We start from the raw sequence: 22122 nt of genomic DNA on the forward strand, positions 1-22122 counted from the left end.
CAAAAGTGACATTTCAAGTATACTGACAACAAAGGCCTGAGAAAGGAAAGAAAGTAACAGTGACAATGACAATATGGCCTTCCATACGTGAAAGGTGCACTGAGCTTCAGAAGACCAATATAGAAGAGCAACCCAGATATTCAGCATTTTACCAAGCAAGAGAGACAGCAAGGTAGAACAACTCCACTGCTACTGAAACACGATAAGAAAGTGCATTCATATACCAAACACCTGCCAGGGTAGAAGAGCTAATGTCGTTCTTTTCTTCTGCTAAAATAGGGAGGTCGAAGAAGAAATATTCTCTTCTTGTGGCTACTGTACTGAAAAGCTTAGCAATTAAGAACGCTCCAGGAGAGCTTTTTAGCAAACACAGAGGTTTTACAGCTTGTTTTACAACTAGCTAACAAAGTTCATTAGCACATTTACATAATCTAAATTAGCATGACTGCTTAGAAATGTTTCAGTCAAACAACTAAACCATTTCTAAATTAGTCATTAATTCAAATTAGTTGAAAATAGAGATGACAGAAGCAAAAACATAAGTTTACAAGTCTATCAAAATATCAAAATTTTATCAAATTTTACAAATATTTACATTAACTGGGTTAAATTCACTATGTTTACCGAATCAAAACATAAAGCTATAATGAGAGATGATGTTCTGCATTTATTTCTTTAGATTCTTTTCAAGCTTTTTCTCATACTCAGAGAATGTCATCTCAATACCTTGATTTATTTCAAAGACAAGTAAACAGCTCCCCCCAGAGCAGTTATCATTGCTATTCTGTAGATAAAAAGTGACTTATGAACAGCATGATTCCCACATTCAGCCAGTGGCTGAATCTATTACTCCTAAATCCCATGATTCACTGATCCAAGCCTAAAAAACTTGGTGCTGTTTCTGAACAAAAATAAATTGCTGAAATCATTACAATTATTATACAGTACGCTCCTTACCCCATCTAGAAGAGTGTTTGTTAGATGTGTCCGAAGATCTTTGCGAAATGGAAATTCCAGATTAGATACGTGAAAAATTGAATTGTCTCGATCAATCATGTAAACTTCATTCTTGCCATCAACAAGCATCATGTACCTGCAATGACAATGTTAAGATGTTAAAGATGCATCCTCTAGATCTATTTAATTTATCGTGTTGAAAAACAATCCTGACAGATGTTATAAGAGAGCATTTAGAAAGGAACTTTTTATAGTTTAAAATTGAAACTTATTGCTTCAAAAAAGCAGTTAGTTTGATCCAACTATCACCAAGAAAGTTCAGAATAAAAGTTTAAAATATACCTACATGAATGTCACTGTGTAAAGATAAAATTAATAAAGAATAGAGATTTCAAAACACTGTAAGAAATGCATGAGGCTAATTCAGTTAGATTTAACTAAAAAACCTTTCACTCCAATTTTTTTTTTATTGAGTGGGCAAGAACTTTACCCATTATAAATCTGTAAAGCTTAATTCAAAGAAACATCTTTTCCTGACTATCCAACCCTGCAGTACTACAAAGTCTCAGCCAGATATCAAACCTCTTTTCATTAAAGCACTAGGAAGTTAGATAAGGAACATTCTTCTGTCACAGTACACATAAAGAAAACCCCAAAGCATACTGTGCTATCACAAGCAATTTGTGAGCTTGGTTCAGATGCAAACGTCCAAGTTTTCTTAAAAAAAAAAAAAAATTAAAAAATCCTTACATTATGACAGCACTTGGGAGCCCAAGTCAAGAATTTAAGACCTCTTTGTGCTAAACCCACAGAAGATTGTTCTAATCCTATACGGTTTACGTTCTGTATGCGATGAAAAACAGTGAACTAAAAGTCAAAGATTACAGGAGTTTCATCATCAACACCAAAATACTTTGAAACAGAGAAGGCATATTTTTGAAGTCTCCTTTCAGTAAAGAACTTTTCATACGTTTAGTAGTCCTCAAATACACTAACTGTGCTGGGAAGCATACAAAAATTACTTTTCATAATTCAACTAATTCTCCTTGGGAAGTCCTGGTTCTGAAGAAATAATGAGTTATCAGAAGTCTTTTCTGTAATTCACCATCACTCTTACAAGTAATGCCCACAGGATTTCTGCTGTCAGAACAAAGCAGCAAGCATCCCCCAGAAACCCTTCAGGTGCTTGGTCTACACAGGCAGCTCAGCTGTTGCCAGCACAAATCCCACCTCTCGAAATCAGTAAATCTGATTACAGGAGCACAGATTCACCCATGCAGCTTAAATAAGTACTTCCTTCCAGTGATAAGACTTCAATCATAACACACTATAGATCAGCTTAACCAATATTTCTCCACAGTACATCGAGATGTTATGTATGCGTTGCACAAAGATAAAGATGACGTGTAGGTGCAGAAATACTGAAGTCTTTGGGAGGGATAGGAGTAGATTAAATTAATGCAACTTCAAGAGAACCAAAAGCTGTACAAGATGGTCTATGAAAAAAATAATTCAATATATGCCTTTAACTAGATGACTTGATGCCAGTTCTTTAGAAGCAAGAATAACCTACAGACAAGATTAGCTCTTCAAACCACGCAAATGTACTTAAAACTAATTTTAAAAAGCAGGTTGTGTTTTTCCTCAAAAATTAAAGAAACCATGGGCAGGGAGAAAGAGGTATGTAAATGAGGGAAAAATTATGTACGCTATTTTTAAATTTAAGTAAGCTTAACTGACCATCTCTACCACGCTCACACACTCTTTACTGTCTTAAGCACATGCTTTCATTGCAATTTGCCTCAATGAGAAATCAACATCAGAAGCAAGTTCTAATACTTCGAAAGATATAGCACTTACTGTATCACATTTGTAATGATGACACAAGTATTGTTTTGGTAAGAGGTCTTATGACTGATTTTAAAGAAAATAGTCAAAAGGTTTGTTTTCAGCCATCTACAACAGCTACAGGTTCAGAGGACATACAGAAGGTTTCACAGAAATCTGTTAGTCAAACATCAAAAGGAAGATTAACAACACCACTTTCTTTAGGTCTTTCACTCAAAATCTATGGTGATTTATTTAAAATTGGGATAGGTCCCCAATTACTGTTGAGATTCCTGCTCTTTCAAACCATGACACTAACGTTACATCTCCTCTCTCATAATCTCTTTTTCAACTGTTTCATTTTTAGGTATTTATATCACATTCTAAACAGCAAGAAAAATACAGGACTTAAGGATTGCACACAACGGATTTCCAATCAAAGACCACAAGAAATCACAATTATACTTACTTTAGAGCGCAAGTGAGAATGCATACACTTTGAAGACAAAAAACTGGTCTCATGACAATAAATGAGCCAATTTTAGGCCCTTTTGTATGGATCTCATGATAATATAGTTGCACTTACCAGCTACAGAAGACCTGCTGTGCAGGAGCAAGGCACTAGACTGATTCAGATGCGAGTTTTGAGAAGGTTTTGTTTGTTTTTGTTTTTTCCTTTTAAAGCTAGAAGACTGAAAACATCCCCCCCAATTTAATAAACTACTTTAATATACAGATTTAATACATTCAGTCGTAGCAAGGAAACACAGGCATACACAGCACATTAACGTTTTACTCTCTGCAAACTAGAGCTGAAAAAAAAAAAAAGGAAACAGAAGAAATCTATTGCATTATCTCATCCACCACCTTGACACAGAAAATCTCCAAATTACAAACATCTATGCTTAGGTCTATCTTTGAACTGTTTCCCACAACTGCCTTTGGAAACAGCTTGTTTCAAACATATCTCACAATATTCACCTATCTTCTCTCTGTGCTTTTCTCTTTCGTGAGAAGAGTTAAGCACATTCTCTTTGTTTTAGAGCACAGGCTATATAAACTATATGAACTTCTACTCTCCCTGCATAGTAGATTGTATTTAAATTATCATCACGTTCACTTTAAGTATCAGAGCTTTCTCAAAACAGAAAAACACTGGTTATTTTAAAGTTATTTCAATTCAGCTTGTAGTTTTGAGGGAAAGCTGTGCCACACATTCCTTTACACATATATAAATTAAAAGTGCAGGTAATTATATTATTCTTATTTATCTCAGCCCAACAAAAGGGACAAAGTTACCCCTGAATTCCTAATCCAAAAGTCAGAGAACAGCTCAATATAGTGAAGAACAACTCTCCAAAACCTTAACGGCTTTAAAATTTTAGAAATCAAACTTCGGTCAAACCTACCTACCAGCAAGCAAATGCATAAAATTTAGCTCAAAAGCTCAAACTAGTGTTATCTTATACATCTTATTTATCTTACTGGTTACAACCAGTAAGTATTAACGTTAACTTGGAAAGTAATCAGCACAAGCAAAAAAAAAATTTAAAAAAAAAAAAAAAAGTTTTTTTAGATCACAGTTTCTTGTTTTTCCATTTTAGCACTGACAGGAAAAACCACAGTTTCACTACCTGTAAAAATCAGTTATAAAAAAGTAACACATACCAATGGCCACCAAACACCCAGGATCGCACACTTAACAGTACCATTTTTTGCTTCTAAGAAAAAATTTCGTTTTACTCCTAAGCTACATAACCAGCCAGCAAGTTAACTCGAGCAACTTACTTTTGCCTGGCATTCCATTTATAGCAGGATATTGTGCAAATATTTTTCATAGTTGGACCTTGTTAAGTGAAACTTAAGTGAAGTGAAAGATTTGAGGAATCTTTCAAGTCCCTGGATCCACTTTGTTGAGAATCTCCTCCTAAAGACAACTACAATTAAATTGCACATCCCAAAGCTAATGATATCCAGTATCAAACTGGAAAGTTTTGTGCAAGAATTTCAAGTTTTTGAACATTATTAGCACACAGAGAGGGTATTTCCCCCAAAAAAATATTGTCTTCAACTTGATTTTAGTTCTACCTCGAGGCTAAGAATAAATCCCAGTCTTTAAGAGAGACTCAGTAAAAGACTTCAGTAATTTAGAGCAGGATTTTATAGATCATCTGCTCTCCTGTTGTGCAACACACATGAAAAAGAGCAGCAAGGCTGCCAAGAGAAAAGGTAGGTTTAAAATATATGTATGCTTTCAGGAACTTGCCATATTTTAGGCAGCGTACGGTAATGCTAACAGCAATTATCCGAAAGCAAGGCCAAAATTAGAATTCACATTTGCAACAAAACATCACATTGCTCTGATTAGAACTAAGCCATGAAATCATCCATTCCTTTAAGTCTCTCTTGTGCTTCAAATCCATCCGTTTTGATTACGAGCTCACACAACGACAGAAGTGACCTATTCCACTGCCTAAGAGCTGTAGGGGATGCAGTGGCTGGGATGGCAGCTGGTTTCTTTATGGAGGGCTGTTATCCTATTGCAAAGCCAGTCTGGCTCTTTGAGATGCATTATACACATCTAGAATATTTTTGTACACTATAAAGACATAACTTTAATCCACATAATAATCCTACAGGTGTCAAACATAGAAATATTTTTCTGCAAATTGGCTACAAAATACTTGCTGTAATTTAGCCACTAGAAGTGAGTAACTTTATTCAACTAATAACCAAAACAAAGCTAGATAATTCCTTAGGTCTTCTATTAAAACTTCTAAGAAATTTCCAAGACTGCCTAAAGAGTTTTGTTTCTTTGAGTTTAAAAGGTAGGTATTTCAATTATCTAGAGAAGAAATTCAGTGTCACTGTGATTACAGAAAGCATGACTTGAGAGAAGTGTGGACAAACTCACTTGATGTAAATAAAATAAATGTTCTATACATAAAAACTCTGAATCTGTTCCAAACAACAGAATTCATCAAAACATAAATTGTTACCAACATTAAATGGAAGAAATCTGGTCAAGGATGGACTAACAACTCACAAGTCTTCTATGAGTAGCTGATAACTGAAAGTGTACAAAAAAAAAAACAACAAATGAGCTACATAACCACGCCAAGGTTTTGGTTAAATTGAGTTTATTAATTAATGAGATTTTCTATTTTTGTTATTTAAATTAAAAGGTGTAAGTTCACATGTTTAACGTCAGGCTTCACGTTTTCTCCAAGCACACTTCAAGCCTTCTTGGAGAAATCTTGTAGACTGCTGATCATTTCTGAACATTACCTGGATGTGTCCTGACAGCTGATATTTGAAGAAGGTAATTAAGGTATTAGCCTTACCAGCACGCAAACCTGAAGGCAGAGTAAGCCCCTTGGCAGCACCACATTGGCAAAGAAAGAATAACATCCATTTCTCAAATACGTTCAATAGGAACTAACATGGCATATAGGAGCTTAACCGCCATGTATTGTATTGCATACTGTGAACACTACTTGCAATTACAGCTGTACACTTATTACTAATTATCTCCATTGTGTGAGCACCCAAAAAGCTCCAATTAGGAAGGAGGCCCCATTGTATGAGATTCCCTGCAAGTACACAAGATGACACGGTCCTGTATCAGACAGCTCAGTACGAATTTAAAGCAAGGCAAGTGAATAAAAGAAAAAGACTGGAGCACCAATACAAGAGTAAAGACAGAACTGGTCATTTACCTTCGGTAACTTTACGTAAAACTAGAGAATCGTGTCTGAATGACAAACATCACCTCTCCAAACTGCCAATCTACCCACTACAAACCAACCAATTTTCATTGCAGCCAAAGTTTTAACAAGTGAGTTAAAGAAAAAAGGGTCACAGTGTCCATGCTGGTTAATCTCACCAGCAGGCAAAGTATCTACACTCATAGAAATCATACAATCTAAAGTTTCATTAAAACCTTTTTTTTTTTTCCCCCATTCATTTCTGGTCCTGAGGCAAGGCTCATTACTAATTCTAATCAGACATTAGTAGTAACAAGATGATTCAAGAAAATAGGATGACAATTTCATAGGAAAAGAATTACACCTCTTGGCATTAGACAGGCAGATCTCCAAAGCACTTACTAGCGTATAATAACTTCAATCTTTAAAGAACGTCAACCACCAAACATCACCCTGAGAAGTTCTCTTCAGAAATCAATTATTTCTAGCATGCCCAAGTAAAGGCAACTGTTTCAAAGGCCCAGGTTTGCCTTCACATATCTTCTTCACGCAGTCCACATCAGTTGGGCACAAAATACGTGTTGGAGGAACTATTTTATCAAAATTCCATTTTCAGTTTTTGTTGTGGTGGTGGTTTTCACTCAGCTCAATGGCTGACTCAAGCTGTATTGAAAATAAGTTTAAAAACTCACTTTTCTACTTCATATAGATGTTTTTTTTCACCATTAAATTTTAAAGTACCCCTCAGGGAAAATATTCTTTGAGCCAAAATACGGCAAATTACTTCGTTTCCCCTTGACCTACAATCAGGAATGAGCAGGATCACATCTCCCAAGCTCCAAACCCAACACCGCATTCACCAGAGCGTGCAGCCTCATTCCTCTTTCCCATCCGATTAGCACCAACAAATTTGGCTCTGAAAATACTCAACACAGATCCTGACATTTAGCCATAAATATATATGTGCAAATGCAATGCTGAATCGGTTTCCTAGATGTTCAAAGGAGCTTTGCCACTGACATCATCTTACCGTACGCCCTACCTATGTTCCAATTCTCTCTCCCAACCAAAATCCCAGCAACTACTCTATCGCTAAGGCAATCCATGTTAATTTTGTACTACCCTGAAGGAGTTCTGAAACCTTAAGAACATTAAAACACGTAACACAGCTTTCTCAAAATTTGAGACCTCTTCTAACACACACAAAAAAAAATCTGAAAAAAACAAAACAAAACACCCTACATATAGTAAATGGATTAGTAATAATTTTTAAAGGAGGCTTAAAAACGCAGCTCATACAGGAGCTTTCTTTGTCCCACAGTATTTCTTTAGATGGGCTATATCACTGTTTATTATTATTTTGACAGGGCATTGACGATGCTTTCTTTTTTTCCCCCTTAAAGATGCTTGTGTCTGTACTGCACATTAAAGAAGGAAAAGCTCAAGGAATTCCATCGTCTGCTCTTAAGTGCAAAAGCACGGCAGCTCTTCATTCCCATGGGAGTTCATTACACAGGCTAAAACTCAGCTTTGGGAAAGCTTAGTCCTCCCACACAAACAAGCCTTACCCAATTCAGAATAGCAATTAGTATCGCTAACGTGTTGGCTGACGCACAGGCAACAACAAAACGCTGTTGTATGTATCATTTTTCATTTCTTAATTTCCTTTTATGACTGGCAACACTTCAAAATCATGAGTGTGCTGCCACTCCTTAGATACATCACCTAGGATGAGGCCACGCCATTCAAGCACTTTACTTAGGATCCTGCCACCCCTTTCTGACAAGACAGCATCAACCGCTGGCCAGACGCATCAGATGCTGTAGAAAGGGCCAGGAGAATGAAAATAAATCGGTGTCCTTTATCCACCAACACTAGGAGATTGTCTATCTGTGTCACTAAGCTGTTTCAGTTCCACGTCCTGGCCTCAATCCAGATTGTGCTGGGACCAGAGTAACAGTCTAAATTAGATGAGTTTGTAGTTGGCCTGTGGCAGATGGAGCAATACACCCTAAAGCCCCAAGAAACGGGGAAGGCGCAGCTTGCTTCCTTCTCACATTAATTGCTGCTGGCAATGGTCACCGCTTCTGACTGGCTCCTGAAGGATGACAAAACCTGGACACAGGGACACTAACAGAGGAAGTTCTGGGAAGATTCAGAATATTATTTCCATTGTGCAAACAAAAGGAAAACAGTAACTTTCTAATTAGCACACTAGCAGCTATGTCACAAATAGCATTTTCATGTTCGTACTCACACTTTCGTTTGTGCAAGCAAATAGTGTACCTGACAGCATGAAGCAGCTACACGTAAGCAGCTGTGGCATTACGTACCTGACGTGGTAATCCAAATTCTGAAGGAAAATAAAAAAAAAGTAGAAAACTACACACAGGCCCCCTGGGAGTCAGACTGCTCTGAACATACCAACGCTTCCTATTTCTCTCAAATACTTCTAGGTTAAGTTCTATTATCAACTCTTCTCGCAATATTTTAACCAAAAACTAAGTAGCTTCTGACTGACAGTAACTTCCAATTAACAGCCTCCAGCTCCAGTATTTTGTATTCATGACCTTGCATTTTCTGCAACTAAATATCCTTCCACTTTATTATTTTGCTCCTCAGTGTCTTCAGTGACTTGCCTCTTTATTTGTTTGTCAGAACATATTTGGTTTCTGTTTCAAAAATTATCTTATTAAGAACATAAAACCGGTCCCAACACCTGATATTCAGGACCTCCACTTATGGCTTTCCATATATTTTCTTCCAAGACCTCCCACTGCCATTTTCTTTCAACCCATTCAACCCATTCTTGACCTGTCCTGCAATTAGAGCAAACTTCATTAGATCCAGTCTCTGTAATAAATCAAAAATTTCGTCAAGGTTCATAGGCATGAGATCTGACACTATTCCTTCCTTAAGAAGAATAATTAAAAAAAAAAAAAAATCATTTACATGGCATATGAACTGCAACTTAAATGAATGCACTCAGAAGAAATGAAACTCCTCTCTACTGGAGACTGAATTCCTCCCTCCTCCTGACCCCTTTATTTAGTTCCCTTCATTTATCCAAATCTGTCAATCTAGAAAGAAATATTACCGACCTACTGTTACCTTTCATTGCATCCACAATGCTTTAAATTTAAAGCAAAGCCTTTTCATCAATGAACCAAACTTACCCTCTACAATCAAGATTTTATTTTTTTTTAATTTTCTCAATATTAAAATACTGCGTTATATGCTGCTACTTAGTAAATAAACATCTCTCTCAATACAACCAGAAGCACCTCTACTTGTCAATAAATAAATTCTTCTCCAACTAATCCCGGAAAGAGAAGGTGGAATTCAGCTTCTGATTAAGTTTCCTAGTTGTAAGGTGTCTACTTCAGGGTGACATTAACAGCTCCCTAGGCTTCAATAATTGTGTTGCCTAACCTCTTACTACATCAGTGGAGATCTAGACACACAACTGGCATTAGATACTAAAGCGTGCTTACACAACAATTCTAGTTAAGATGAGTATCTGAAGCAGATTCACAGTTACTCAGAAATTTATCTTAACAATCCCGTAGTGATTTTCTAAAAACACAGATTCCATACTATTTTTCTATCCTTCAGCCATTAAGAAAACGTGTTAACCCTCAGACTTTATTTTGCATCTTTCCTAAATAATGAATGCTTTCTAACACTCACGATAATCAAGAAAGTTACCCTAGCTTATCCGCTATGCCAATATGCAATATCATGATAATTTTGAAGTTTCCCAACATCCAGCTTTATGTTCTGAATCACTCATCCAAGCTATTCCATCTCACTACCCTGACCTGATGCTTGTAAGGAAAATAAAAAAAATCTCGTCTTACTGATCACCTCATATTACAATCAAAGTGCTATGCCTAATTTTGCTTATTTGAGACCACAAAACCTCTTGAAGTTGGTATTCCCCTGAATATATACACTTTGTGCAAGTTACCACTACAGAACAACAGACATCTGACAGCTCATACAAGTTACTGTTCCTCATAACCTTTACTATTTGTTGGTCCCCTCCACCGTTACCTCACTCAATACCATTTTATTTTTCTCCTCATGCCTCCCACCGCTCTCCTTCCAACTCTGAATGCAAGTTTCCCTTTTTGTTTGCTCTCCTTGACAACTCAGGGTCCAGAGGAGATGCTTTATGGCCATTAAGACATCATGCAAAGCGAAGCAGTCAATCTGCAGATTGCACCACTTACTACAGAAATCTTCATAACGCCCCAAACTACGATAACAATGCAGGTTTCAATATCCAAAAGGTACGGAGACACAGGCAGGAAGAGACAGCCAAGACCACACACTCTCCCTTACAAGCTTTTAAATTAACTCTGCTGGCTGAGAAAGCCGATACAGCAGCCACATCTTAGAGGTCAGCAAGACCACAGAAAGACACCTGCAGCCAAAGAACAGCAAACAAATCGTCAGGTCACACAACTAAGAGCACAGTGCATAACACAGAAATAAATAATCTTGCATCGTTACACAGTTTGCTAGCACCCCCTCACCTGGAATAGCATGTGCACCAGCATTATCAGGGAAGTCAGGTTTTGTATAAAGGGGGAGCTAATGGTAATACCGTGGAGCACAGAAACATGCAGAAGCGTGGAAGCTGCTATTTTTTCTCCTAATAAAGTATCATAACTTAAACTGAGTTCAAACTTCAGTTTTTCCTGTTCTATAAATCAAGGATAAAGATGCCTTTAATTAATTTAACAGATGGCAAATTAAAAACCAATGCAAAACTATATTTTCTATCTGAAGTATTATTAGATTGTGAAACTCTGCGACAGCGCTGTTAAAACCAAGAATTTAGCAAGGTCAAAAAAAGACTATCCAGTTACAGCATTTTTCTTGACAGCCTTCCAGGGTTTTAATTAAGTTAAAGACACAAAAAATCCACGACACTATTTCTTAAAGGATATTAAACCTTATGGGTTAAATTTGAAGTTAGCATCTTGTTATCATGATTTGACCTACCACAAAGGCTAAGTTTATTTATAACTAATATATAACGAACTCCAAGAATTCTTCAATAAGAAGTATCTGGTGTTGAAAACAAAAGAACTGTTAGCTGGTTAGGAACTGTGTGAACCAGTAACAACTTGTATACTAGCAGATTTATTTTAAAGAGTAGATTTTCTATGCTTCACCTAAACTTTAATGAAGGTAAGCGGTCAGGTATTAAAGTAAAGTACATCTTTACATTAGATAGAAGAACAGTATTGGCAAACAACTGTACAGCATAACATTCTGATTACTTTCCTAAAAAGTTGTCATTTGTTTGAATGATCTCGTAATGCAAGCTTGACTGAACTGGTGAATTCTCTCAAAAATGAATTCTATTACTTATTGCAAATATTCAGCTTAAAGCTTGATTGAATTTGTTTGACTGCATTCCTCCTCCACAATTTTCAGACTGTAAATATCTTGTAGATTTAAAGGGGAATTCACGCCTGAAGCAAAGGAGCAAAAAGCTCAAAAAATGCAGAGCAGCAGCTACGCAGAGGTATTTAAAAACAAAACCAAACCAAACCTTGGTATCAGATGACAAATAATTACATTCCACCCTTCCCCAAGCAAGAGAACCCTGTTTCTCACGGAAGTCCACTACGTAACAGCCAGGAAAAGCGTATACAGCTTTGAAAGAGGAGGTTCCCTTAACTTTGATTTGATTTATGCCAGAATATATGCTGGGTTGATTCTGCCTACATCACAGGCACCAGCCATAGAAGAGCACAACTGTCAGCTGTGCTCACAGATTAGAAGACTAGCTCCAAGGGAAAACGCTGCCCTAGATATTTGTATAGGCACACTCTACAGACTCTGCTATCATTCTTCCCTGAATAAACTTAATCCATTACACTTGATGAAATGTGCCCATAACGCTCCCAAGAGAACCAGCAGCACAGGACACGCTGTTCCACCCTCAAAAGCGGTCTATGAGGAAGAAAAAAATAATAAATAAATCATTAATCACTGGTATTCATGGCTTGAACATCAGGTACAAAAGGAGGCACACCATTTATCTCGATCTAATTAGAATATTCCAGGACTACAGTTGAATACTTTAAGATTAGTATTCATAGCACAAGCTCCATAATACGCATTTTCATACATTAACTCTTTATAAATAAACAAAAGAGCTTGCTTAAAAAGACAATCTGTTCAAATATTCCAATAGTTTTATAGGAATAATTAGTTAAGCAGTACTTTTCAAAGTGCTCAGAATTCTGAGCATAAAAACTTGCTCCAGAACTGTGAAACATCAAGTCTGGTGCTTCAAAAAATGAACTTTTAATTGGCATGGTTTCACATCGAAGCACTCTTTAACCATCTAAGAAAGGGACACAGCAGCAACAGCTTCTATCTGTGGTTTGTCTTCGGGGTCATGACTCTGTTTTAGGCACATATAAATGAGACCACGACCTAGAGCAAGAAGGCATTCTTCAGCCATTTGAGTCAGTCTGGATCCAAAGTGGGGATGATATGACCTGTCGTACCTATTATTTCTATATATTGATTCAATGATTTAAAAAGACAGACTTCAGGAGGTAGAGAAGCAAAAAAAAATAAAAACAATGACACCCACACCAAATGAACCATTAAGATTTAAAAAAACACAGCTATTTCGACCTAGTCCAACAAGCACAAAACTGCTCGATCTGGACTATAATATGTATCACTATTTAAAATAATACTTTCTTGTGCAAACTTAAGAGTAACAATACTTCGACACATTGGTCCCAGATATTATATTAGTCTAACACCTTGTGACACTGCACTCCCCAGTTATCTGGGACTCCCCTTAGACTGGCTACTGAAATTTGACAAATACTGTTTTGCTGCAAGACTGCCAGAAAGTCTAAGCATGCTCTCACTCAATGGGTAAAAAGCAAGAAAAGACCAACACCAACAACACATCAACTGGTGGAGATCACCAAGGCAACCTTGTGATGGATCTCCTTCACTTCAAACCACCTTGAGCTAGAATGTCTTACCTTGACACACCGGACGCACTAAATATGGGTAAAGTGCCCCTAATCAGACCTCATCCAAGCTGGGTTTTGTTTTGTTTCCCCCCCCACTCTCAAAATAAAAACTCAAGTAAGGATTGCTATTTTCATAATTTCTAACACTATGAAAAACAGGCTTACACCAACCTTGCAATCCTAAAATTATTGCTCAACAAGACTACAAGAGAGAATTTTTAAGATGTATCAGCTACTACAAACCCATCTTTCTAGTCCCAAAACACATCTTACCTGCTCCCTACTCCCCATCTTCTTTTCCTCTCCTACCTAAGTACACAATATGAATTAGGCATCTGCTTTTTCAGAAAATTAAGAGGAATGCCATTTACCATGCTGTAACTTCTTTCTATCAACCATGAGAAAGGCAGCTAATACCATTGTCTATCCTAAAAAAGCACAAATAAAGTAGGTGCAAACTTTAAAAAAGCCTCACTTTGTAATACAGAACCATGTATGTGATTTCTCTATACACTTGGGGAAGCTTGACATTATGGTATCATTACACACTTAAAAGCTCAACTGCAGGTGTTCAACAACTGATTAGTACTATAGTGCTCAAAAGCTATTTACAGCATTCAACCTTGTTTGGAGGGGGGGAAAAAAGCTTTAGTACAACTATTTGTATAAATTTCACAACTTTAGATTTCCATCCAGAATATATGCAATCTCCATTTAAGTATATTCTTCAAAATAAACTCACATGGATTCTTGACTCATCCTAAATCAAAGTTCTTCCAAATTTTAAGAAAATTGTAATTTCCTCCAGATCTGTAAGAAGCAGAACTACAGAACTAGTTTAAAAATAAGCAAGTTAAAATTAACTAGCTCTGTAAGAGTAAACAATTATAAAGGAGGATCACTAGGGGCTATACCATAGTAAATAAACTACTTCCCTCCCAAAGACCGCTAAGCATGCTACTTAAAAGCATGCTACTTAAAAAGGTAGCATGCAACAAAATAGTGCAGAGTTAGGAATAAGGGAATAGCAAGTAAGGTTTCTGGTGCAAATCTTCTCTTTAAATACCCCATTTTGACAAAGTTCCAATAGCGTAATAGAAAATTTACGCCTTACCATTACTGCTTTATTCAATATTCAATAAAAATAAGTGTCTGATCAACAACTGTCCCCCACCCACACAATGTATAACTAGCATTCAAGAGCTGAGGCTCTGCCCATTGCTGACAGTTCCATAAACACACATGAATAGAGCTTATTTAACATGGAATCAAACCACTTGAGTTAAGCCCACTTGTTCAGAAAGACTGTCACTCCCATAATAAATTCATTTGGACAGTAAAAGTCTGTTTAATGCAGATCCAAACCCAAAGCCCTCAACACTTCTGTCTTTCAAGATTTCAGACGGTAAAAAAATGCCCCAGCAAAGGAAGGGATACACGGCATTACCGATCAAGGTGAAAAATTGATAAATATCGGAGGTATATATGTAATTTTTAAGATAATTGAGGACAGGAAAGGAAAAGAAGGTATGGTTTAAAAATGCCCAGGTAATTCTAGTGTGGTTTCTCCACCTCATCACATCCTTAAGAGGCAAATGCTCCTTCCTGACCCCAGGACTGGAAACATGTACAACAATGAACACGATGAAACAAGACATGCAAAATATAGCTTAAAATAATTCCCTATTTGCTAGCCATCTAGGACCAGAAAGTAAGGCCCCCTTGAGAAAAGCCTACTCATAAATGCTTTTCAGGGATGAACAGCCCTAAACCCTCCTCTTAGCAGCATTTCTGAAGCCATCCGGCAAATCTCAGCAGCCTACTTTTTTCTCTTCCTCCTGTACATTGGGAAAAAATTCACTAACATTTGTGTAAGACTCCAATTCAGGCATTTTCCACCACTGGCCATAAACCTCCATCCCCATAAGAATCTGCTCATGTCATTTTTACAGATCTGAAAACTAATCTATGTCTCCTTCTCTGGAGATATTCAAAATCTGTTTGGATGTGATCCTATGCAACGTGGTCCAGGTAACCTTGCTTATCAGGAGGGTTGGACTAGATGATCTCCAGAGGTCCCTTGCAACCTCAACCACTCTGTGACTCTCTCATTCCCAGAGTCTCCTTCCAGTTCGACTCCACCTTAATATCTTCTCTCTCATGAGACAATCTTTCTGTTCTCCAGGCTTTCTTGCATGACAAGCTGGTCTCTCATTCTTAATAAAAAGTTCTCAGTTGCATAATTTGTTTTTTATTTGGATTAGTACTACTCTCTCATCTTCTCAGTCTTTCATTTGGGTTATTACCTCAACTTTCTCTCTTTGTCCTGCCTCTTTCATGGCTTTTCCGTGAAACCATCCAGCCATGTCTTCTTTATTCTTATGTAGACAGGTGACCTTTCTTCTTCTGTGATACCTTATTTTGGCCTAGTTCATTTTACCTCCTAATTTTTAAAACGAAGTTTGTTTCTCAGGTTTCTCTGGTTTTATAGAGTTGTTCTTCAGCAAATGATCACCCTTTTGCAAGTTACTCAGACCTCAGAAGACTTCTGGCTAACTTTTCATGTTAAGAATCTGATATTTCTCAGTTATATGAGTACACTTTACCTCACTGTCTAAAGGACAAAAGGATAGGAAAAGAAGAAAGTATTTAGTCGTGCAAATTCAGGGAAAAAACTTTCATCCCTGCATTCATCACCTTCTAACAGCATGTGTGAAAAGATCAGCCAGTAGACATCCTTCAAGCAATGTTCACAAGTGTTTGAGGAGATTGTAGCAGGAAAAACCTCAAAGTTCTTCAGAAAAAAATAAAAATTTCCTAAATTTGTACCAAAAGCATCTGGGCAGCTATCACGAGTTACATGATTATTGTGACTTATCAAGTAATAGTAACATATATGCCTTGGATTAATAAACAGTTTTAAAATTTGGCTACCAATTTTATCATACACTTAGTTTATCACACACTTAGCTGTAGTTTTAATGTATTTTCTATTACGGTACTATCAAAATGAGAATTATTTCGGCAACAGCACTTTTTCAAAAATGTAATTTGCCAATTATTTAAAAAAAAAAACCTACTAACTTTGTATATGTTTCTAAACATTTTGTTACAAGCCTTTTAGACAATTAGCAAGAGTTCTTATCTATACTTCATGTGCTATATCTACTTCTTTGCATTTAGGTATCAGTGAGCCATCAAATTTATATGAATATTCTTCAAATAGAATAGTCTTTGGCAAGAACTACCTGTTCTGCATTTCTGCTAAATAGCTGGCTTACCGTAATTGAACAGCCATAGTACAAGTAAAAAATAATAAACACAATCTGAAAACTGCATTCATACAAAGGTGAAAAATGAAAATGTGCTCCCATAAATGTAAGAAAAGAATTCATGCCCCTTAATAGTTTGCAATTTGTTCAGGTCACATTTTACCATGACAAAACCTAGTCCTCTTTGACTGTATTAATCTGAATTATTCTATAGACATTTTAAAGCTTTTTATTCTTCTTGATGGGAATGGTCTTTTTTTTCCCAAAACTGGTGTCTCATTACTCCACCAACCCTACTCCTGCCTGAACATTCAGCCCCACTCATTAGAACAAACATCTGCTACAAACATTATTAATGAGATACGTATCAAGGGATAGAGCAAGCCGCTAACCACCTGGGCTAATCACTTTACAGTACAAAGTTGCTAACACTGAGTCATACAGTACGCCTTGAACATACTGTAACAATTAGCTTATTCAGTCAGCGACTAATATTTCGGCAAGCCCAGCCCTAGAAAATTGGATGCATTTGTAAAGCTATCCATACCTGGTAGCTATTGCTAATATAAAACATATATTTCATATTAAAAAGCCCAAAGGCATCATTTTAGCAGTGGAAAATTTGTCCTTTTGATTTCGGTGCCTCATGAATAGATTAGCATAAAAATGATTTTTAAGACACTAGAGGTTTGACAACTGTTCCGGGAAATATACAGAACAGAGCTCACGCCAAACCAGGCAAAATAACTGCAAACTTAAGTACATTTTTAATAATAATACAATACGATTTTGGAAATGTTTTTCCCCAAAACAGAATGGCTTCCATATAAAATTTACAGGCAAAGAACTGGCACACAGGAAGTATTTTTCCAAAGACAGACGATGCTAAGTGAACTTCAAGGGTCTTTTATCTCAAAGATCACTTTTCTAAACCTGAGATGAACAGGTACAGATGCCCACACACAGACATTTATAAACAAGCTTGCTAAGTTCTTTGCTGATGACATCTAGCCAGCTCAGTAAAGGAAACGCTGAGTGATTCTGCAGATCAGCCGTCAAGTGTCTAGTGTAGGCCTGGCTGAATCGCCCTGTAGAAGGCACTGGCTCCAACAGGAGTTCGGTGTCTCCCAGGCCCACCTGTAGACACCTACCTTTGGATGTCTTCTCCATGCCGAACTGTACTGGTGCTCTGTGGAGCACTGGGAAACACATCACAGGCCTCACAGGTAGACATAGGAGAACATGAGTTGAGAGCACAAGAGCCTACCGTGCTATACACCAGGACTTTCTCACGTGCTTCTGGGCACCCGTGGAGGCAAGACAGCCCTGAAATACCTTCTGTCCTTATTCAGTTTAGAAACATATAAAATAAGTGTGCTGCACTGTCATTTACCAGAGTGCCTTTGTAACACGTTCTGTGGGTATATACTGCATGCTCCTACAGACAGTATTCAGGACTGTTTGAGAGAACAAAACTGAAAAACCATCCTGGGCTGGCAAGGAGAAGTAATTTTATCCACACTGCATTTCCCTTTGGACTGAACACGTTGGTTTGCTCCAGAAGGTAACGTGCAGCAAGAACAAGGCATGTGCCTTGGTGGTGCTCATGGAAGGGCTCTGGAAGCAAGGCACTGAACAAGCAAGACCACTGGTGTGGACACATCCACTGCAAATCAGGACACAGCAAGCAAGGATAAGCCCAAAGATTTTGAACCTGGGGGTCCATTAGAATAGAGGAAGATGAGTTTTGACCAAAAAAAAAAAAAAAAAAAAAAAAACAAAACAAAACTCATAACTCATAACTCATGCATTTACATAAGTGCATAAGTTAGTGCTCCAGTAAATTTCACCAAAACGTTTTATAGAATCACTGTCAAATAATTTAATTGGTTGAATCACATTATTTAGTCAGTGCAAGACGATAAATAATGCTCTTTTGGTTAGGGAAATACTTCTTTTATTTTTTTTTTTTTTTTTTTTTTTATTATGGGTAGAAAAATATAGCAATGCTAAGAAAACAAGAACATTCAGCTCCAGTTGAAATCAATAGGAATAAGAGACACCTTTGGAGAAAAATGTAAGTCCTCAATGAAATTAGTGGTACTATATGCCAGTTAAGGCAATCTACAAATAAGGCTTTCAGCTTTGAAACCTCTAGAGAAAACTACTGCTGAAGGAATAAAATGCAAATATTTAACAATGGTGAAATATAAGAGTTTGGCCAGGCTGAGCAAATACTGTTATTAACCCTTATGAGAGAGTTTTATTCAAGTGAGAAAGCATAGAATAAAGTTGTTAGTTAAGTACCTACTTTTCTGTACATCCAGCCAGCCTGATGAAACAGCAGTACTCTTTAAACCAAAATGATAGACAAAACCACAACGAAAACAACTATGTAAGCAAAATAACATTGCAATATCCAGCTTAGGCTGCTGTATCTGTCACGCATTTAACAGAATATGTTCAGAGATGTGTGACAACAGGGGTTTCATTTCCAGATAAAGTGAGTAAGGTATCTGTAAATGGATCTCCAGTAACTCATGTCTTAATATTAAATGCAGGAAGGTCATGTCTGTCAACACAAACATTCAGAATAATTAATGAAAATCTGTTTAATTACACAGGGAGCCTGGACCACTGAAGAACAACAAAATAATTAGAAGCACATCCAGTGTAAAAATTGCCAGTCATTTTTCATTGTTCATTAGCGTGGCTATCACACACACTGCCTACATGACCAAATAACAGCTCAGGTTTTTGTCTTTAATCTCTTTCATAACATTCCTTCAGCTGAATTTCATTAACACTGGATCTGCGTAGCACCAATTTATTCTCTGAGCATACCTATCTTCTCCATAACTGTGCTTTATTTGTATTATATAACTGAGCAGTTTCCTCAGTTTTATTCTTAATTATTAATCCTGAATTTTAAAAATGCGGGATAAAACACCCCGAATATTTAAAATTCCTCTAAGTATATACACACACTTTAATTTCCTTCATGACAGTCAGTCCTTGTGGTGCACTATTTCATAGATAATTACTCCACTATTTGCAATGAATGCACCCTGTACATTTGAGTAAGAATTAAAGAATACTCCCTAAATCTTCACTTTTCCCAATGAATACAACATGCCAAAGGCTTTTCATATTGAAAATAAAGAAAATGTGAAAAACAGCTTACAATCCTCTATCTTACTATTTGTTGTAAATTGTACCAAACTGCATCAGTCAATGACCCATAGTTTTTACCAGATTATTCTTCAGTTGCAATGCACACGAGACATTGCAGATGAAACATTTTTCCCCTTTAATATCAAATAGCCTTCAGTAAAAAAATTATTTAAAAAAAAAAAAAAAAAAAAAAAACTTTTTTTGGTGTTACTATTTCTAGAAGCAACAGGCTTAGATTATTTGAAAACAATTCCACAAAATATCCTTAATACATACAAAAATACTAGTGTAAATCAATCCCTAAAACAAAGGCTTCCTTAAGGAGCAAGATGTCAAAAAGACAAGGGCTACCAATCCCAATATCTGAGCTGCACGGGACATTAATACTTTGCAAACATTTTCATAGTTTTAGAAGTTAACTTCATGGATAGTATATCTGGAATGTGGATTAAAAGCATAATAAATGCAAAGACTCCCATCTGGCTCTTTGCATGGTCAATTTAAGTTGGCTGAGTTTATTTGTTTAGGCTCAACAGCATCTGAATGCACGGTACTGCTCTGAGAATAAGCCTGGGTCTCCCAACACGATGTTTCTGTAACCCAGCTCTCTCCAAATGCCTGCATCACATTAACGCTGGCCAACTGTGTGCACAAACATTTGGGTGATAAGGCCAGCATTCCCACCTTTTTCTTAAGGCTTGGATGTCATACTGAGTGGGAGCTTACTTTGTGTTTTCACATCATGCTCTGCCCAAGCTAATAAACCCTTGAAGTAAAAACAACACAGCTGAGAGGCATCTGAGGGGCCTTTTTAGCAGAAGATGGCTTAGTTCTGGCTGAGCTGTGCTGAATCCTGACTGACGCCGCGTGGAACCACTTGGTACTTCTCATAAGACATCCAATTTCCCACATTTTCCAGACTTTTCATTACCTAGACTATTCCATTCTACGACTGAAGTCACCAAACCTAACAAAACAGCAAATGCAGGGAAAAACTTTTGAAGACATCCTACATCATTTGCTGATTTGGTACTAAAACTTTGCTTTGTTTTGTCAGCACACGGAAAGGAGCATGACTTCCATTACAAAGTGCTGAAGCAAAACTTTTTGCCTTTATCTATATACAAAACCAGTTTGAAAACAAGAACTCTCATCTCCTCACATCTCATCCATACAACTGATACCTTCTAACTTGTGTTCGTGTGAAGATTGGTCTCCCGTGATAGTCTAAAACACTGGGCACAAATAAGCCCAAGAGTCTTCCTCTTACCACATGTACGTTCACTGTAATTGTGCTGTTTCTGATCAAGTCAAAGCAGGTTGAAAATCTATTCATTTGCTTTAAGTGAATACAAATTAAAGTCATTCCACTTAGTACAGATTACAATTGCTTAAGTACTACTGTATGTAAAGAACATATTTCAGAAGTCAAGATCGAACTGTTGAAAATAATTAGATGCATCACACAATTCAAGTTCTTCCTGTTAGTGAGACACTACTGAATAAGACATTCCTGCGAGATGCTATTGAATATGATATAAGAAGTATTGTTACCAACTACCTTAAGAGAGTGCTCACAACAAAATAGAAGACCATGATCTAAATGCTACAAGTGGCATAGGTCACGACCATTTCCATTAATATCTAGGATTCTTGATTTTAGTTTTGAAACCAGAAATACTGAAGAAAAAAGGTTAGAGCATCACTCCCCAATGGTTATGTTTCCAGTCATCCAAGGCCTCAAGAAAATAGCTGTAATTTCAGAAATGTTCCAAATTATTAAAAAACATTCAGTCCTACAAAAATAATCTCAATTTTGGAATTTCAGAATTTGACTCAATGAAGATTTGCTTATATGAAGAGCCACAGTACCTTTTTGCAAGAGTACATGAACAACAGTGTACCCAACATTTGGGGGTTTATTTCCACGTGATTAAGAAATACTTTCTACACCTCATCCGAACTGTTGGGGGTAGAGGGAAGACACCCTGTGTGACACAGCTCTTTCATACAAGTCTGAAAGCAACAAAAGGATACCACGCAGATGATGTTCAAATCAGAATCTCACAAAACTAGTCACCTTGAGAACGTGTCCTGGGGACTGCACCACAGAAAACGTTCTTGTCATGCTGGAGTTAGCTAATGCTCAATGCATTTGTT

The 22122-nt window shown here is 36.9% G+C and overlaps 1 protein-coding gene across 2 annotated transcripts in view; it reads right to left on the reverse strand.

Moving 5' to 3' along the window:
- Window positions 1-22122, reverse strand: part of RNGTT (RNA guanylyltransferase and 5'-phosphatase) — a 180700-nt gene that overhangs the window by 129365 nt on the left and 29213 nt on the right. For both annotated transcript variants that reach the window (XM_084514322.1, XM_084514323.1), the window contains exon 9: window positions 958-1093. In XM_084514322.1, coding sequence (XP_084370448.1) covers window positions 958-1093 — 136 coding nt within the window. The remainder of the gene's footprint in view (window positions 1-957; window positions 1094-22122) is intronic.

This window comes from Aythya ferina (genome assembly GCF_964211825.1).
Source record: "Aythya ferina genome assembly, chromosome: 3".
NCBI classification, from domain to species: domain Eukaryota; kingdom Metazoa; phylum Chordata; class Aves; order Anseriformes; family Anatidae; genus Aythya; species Aythya ferina.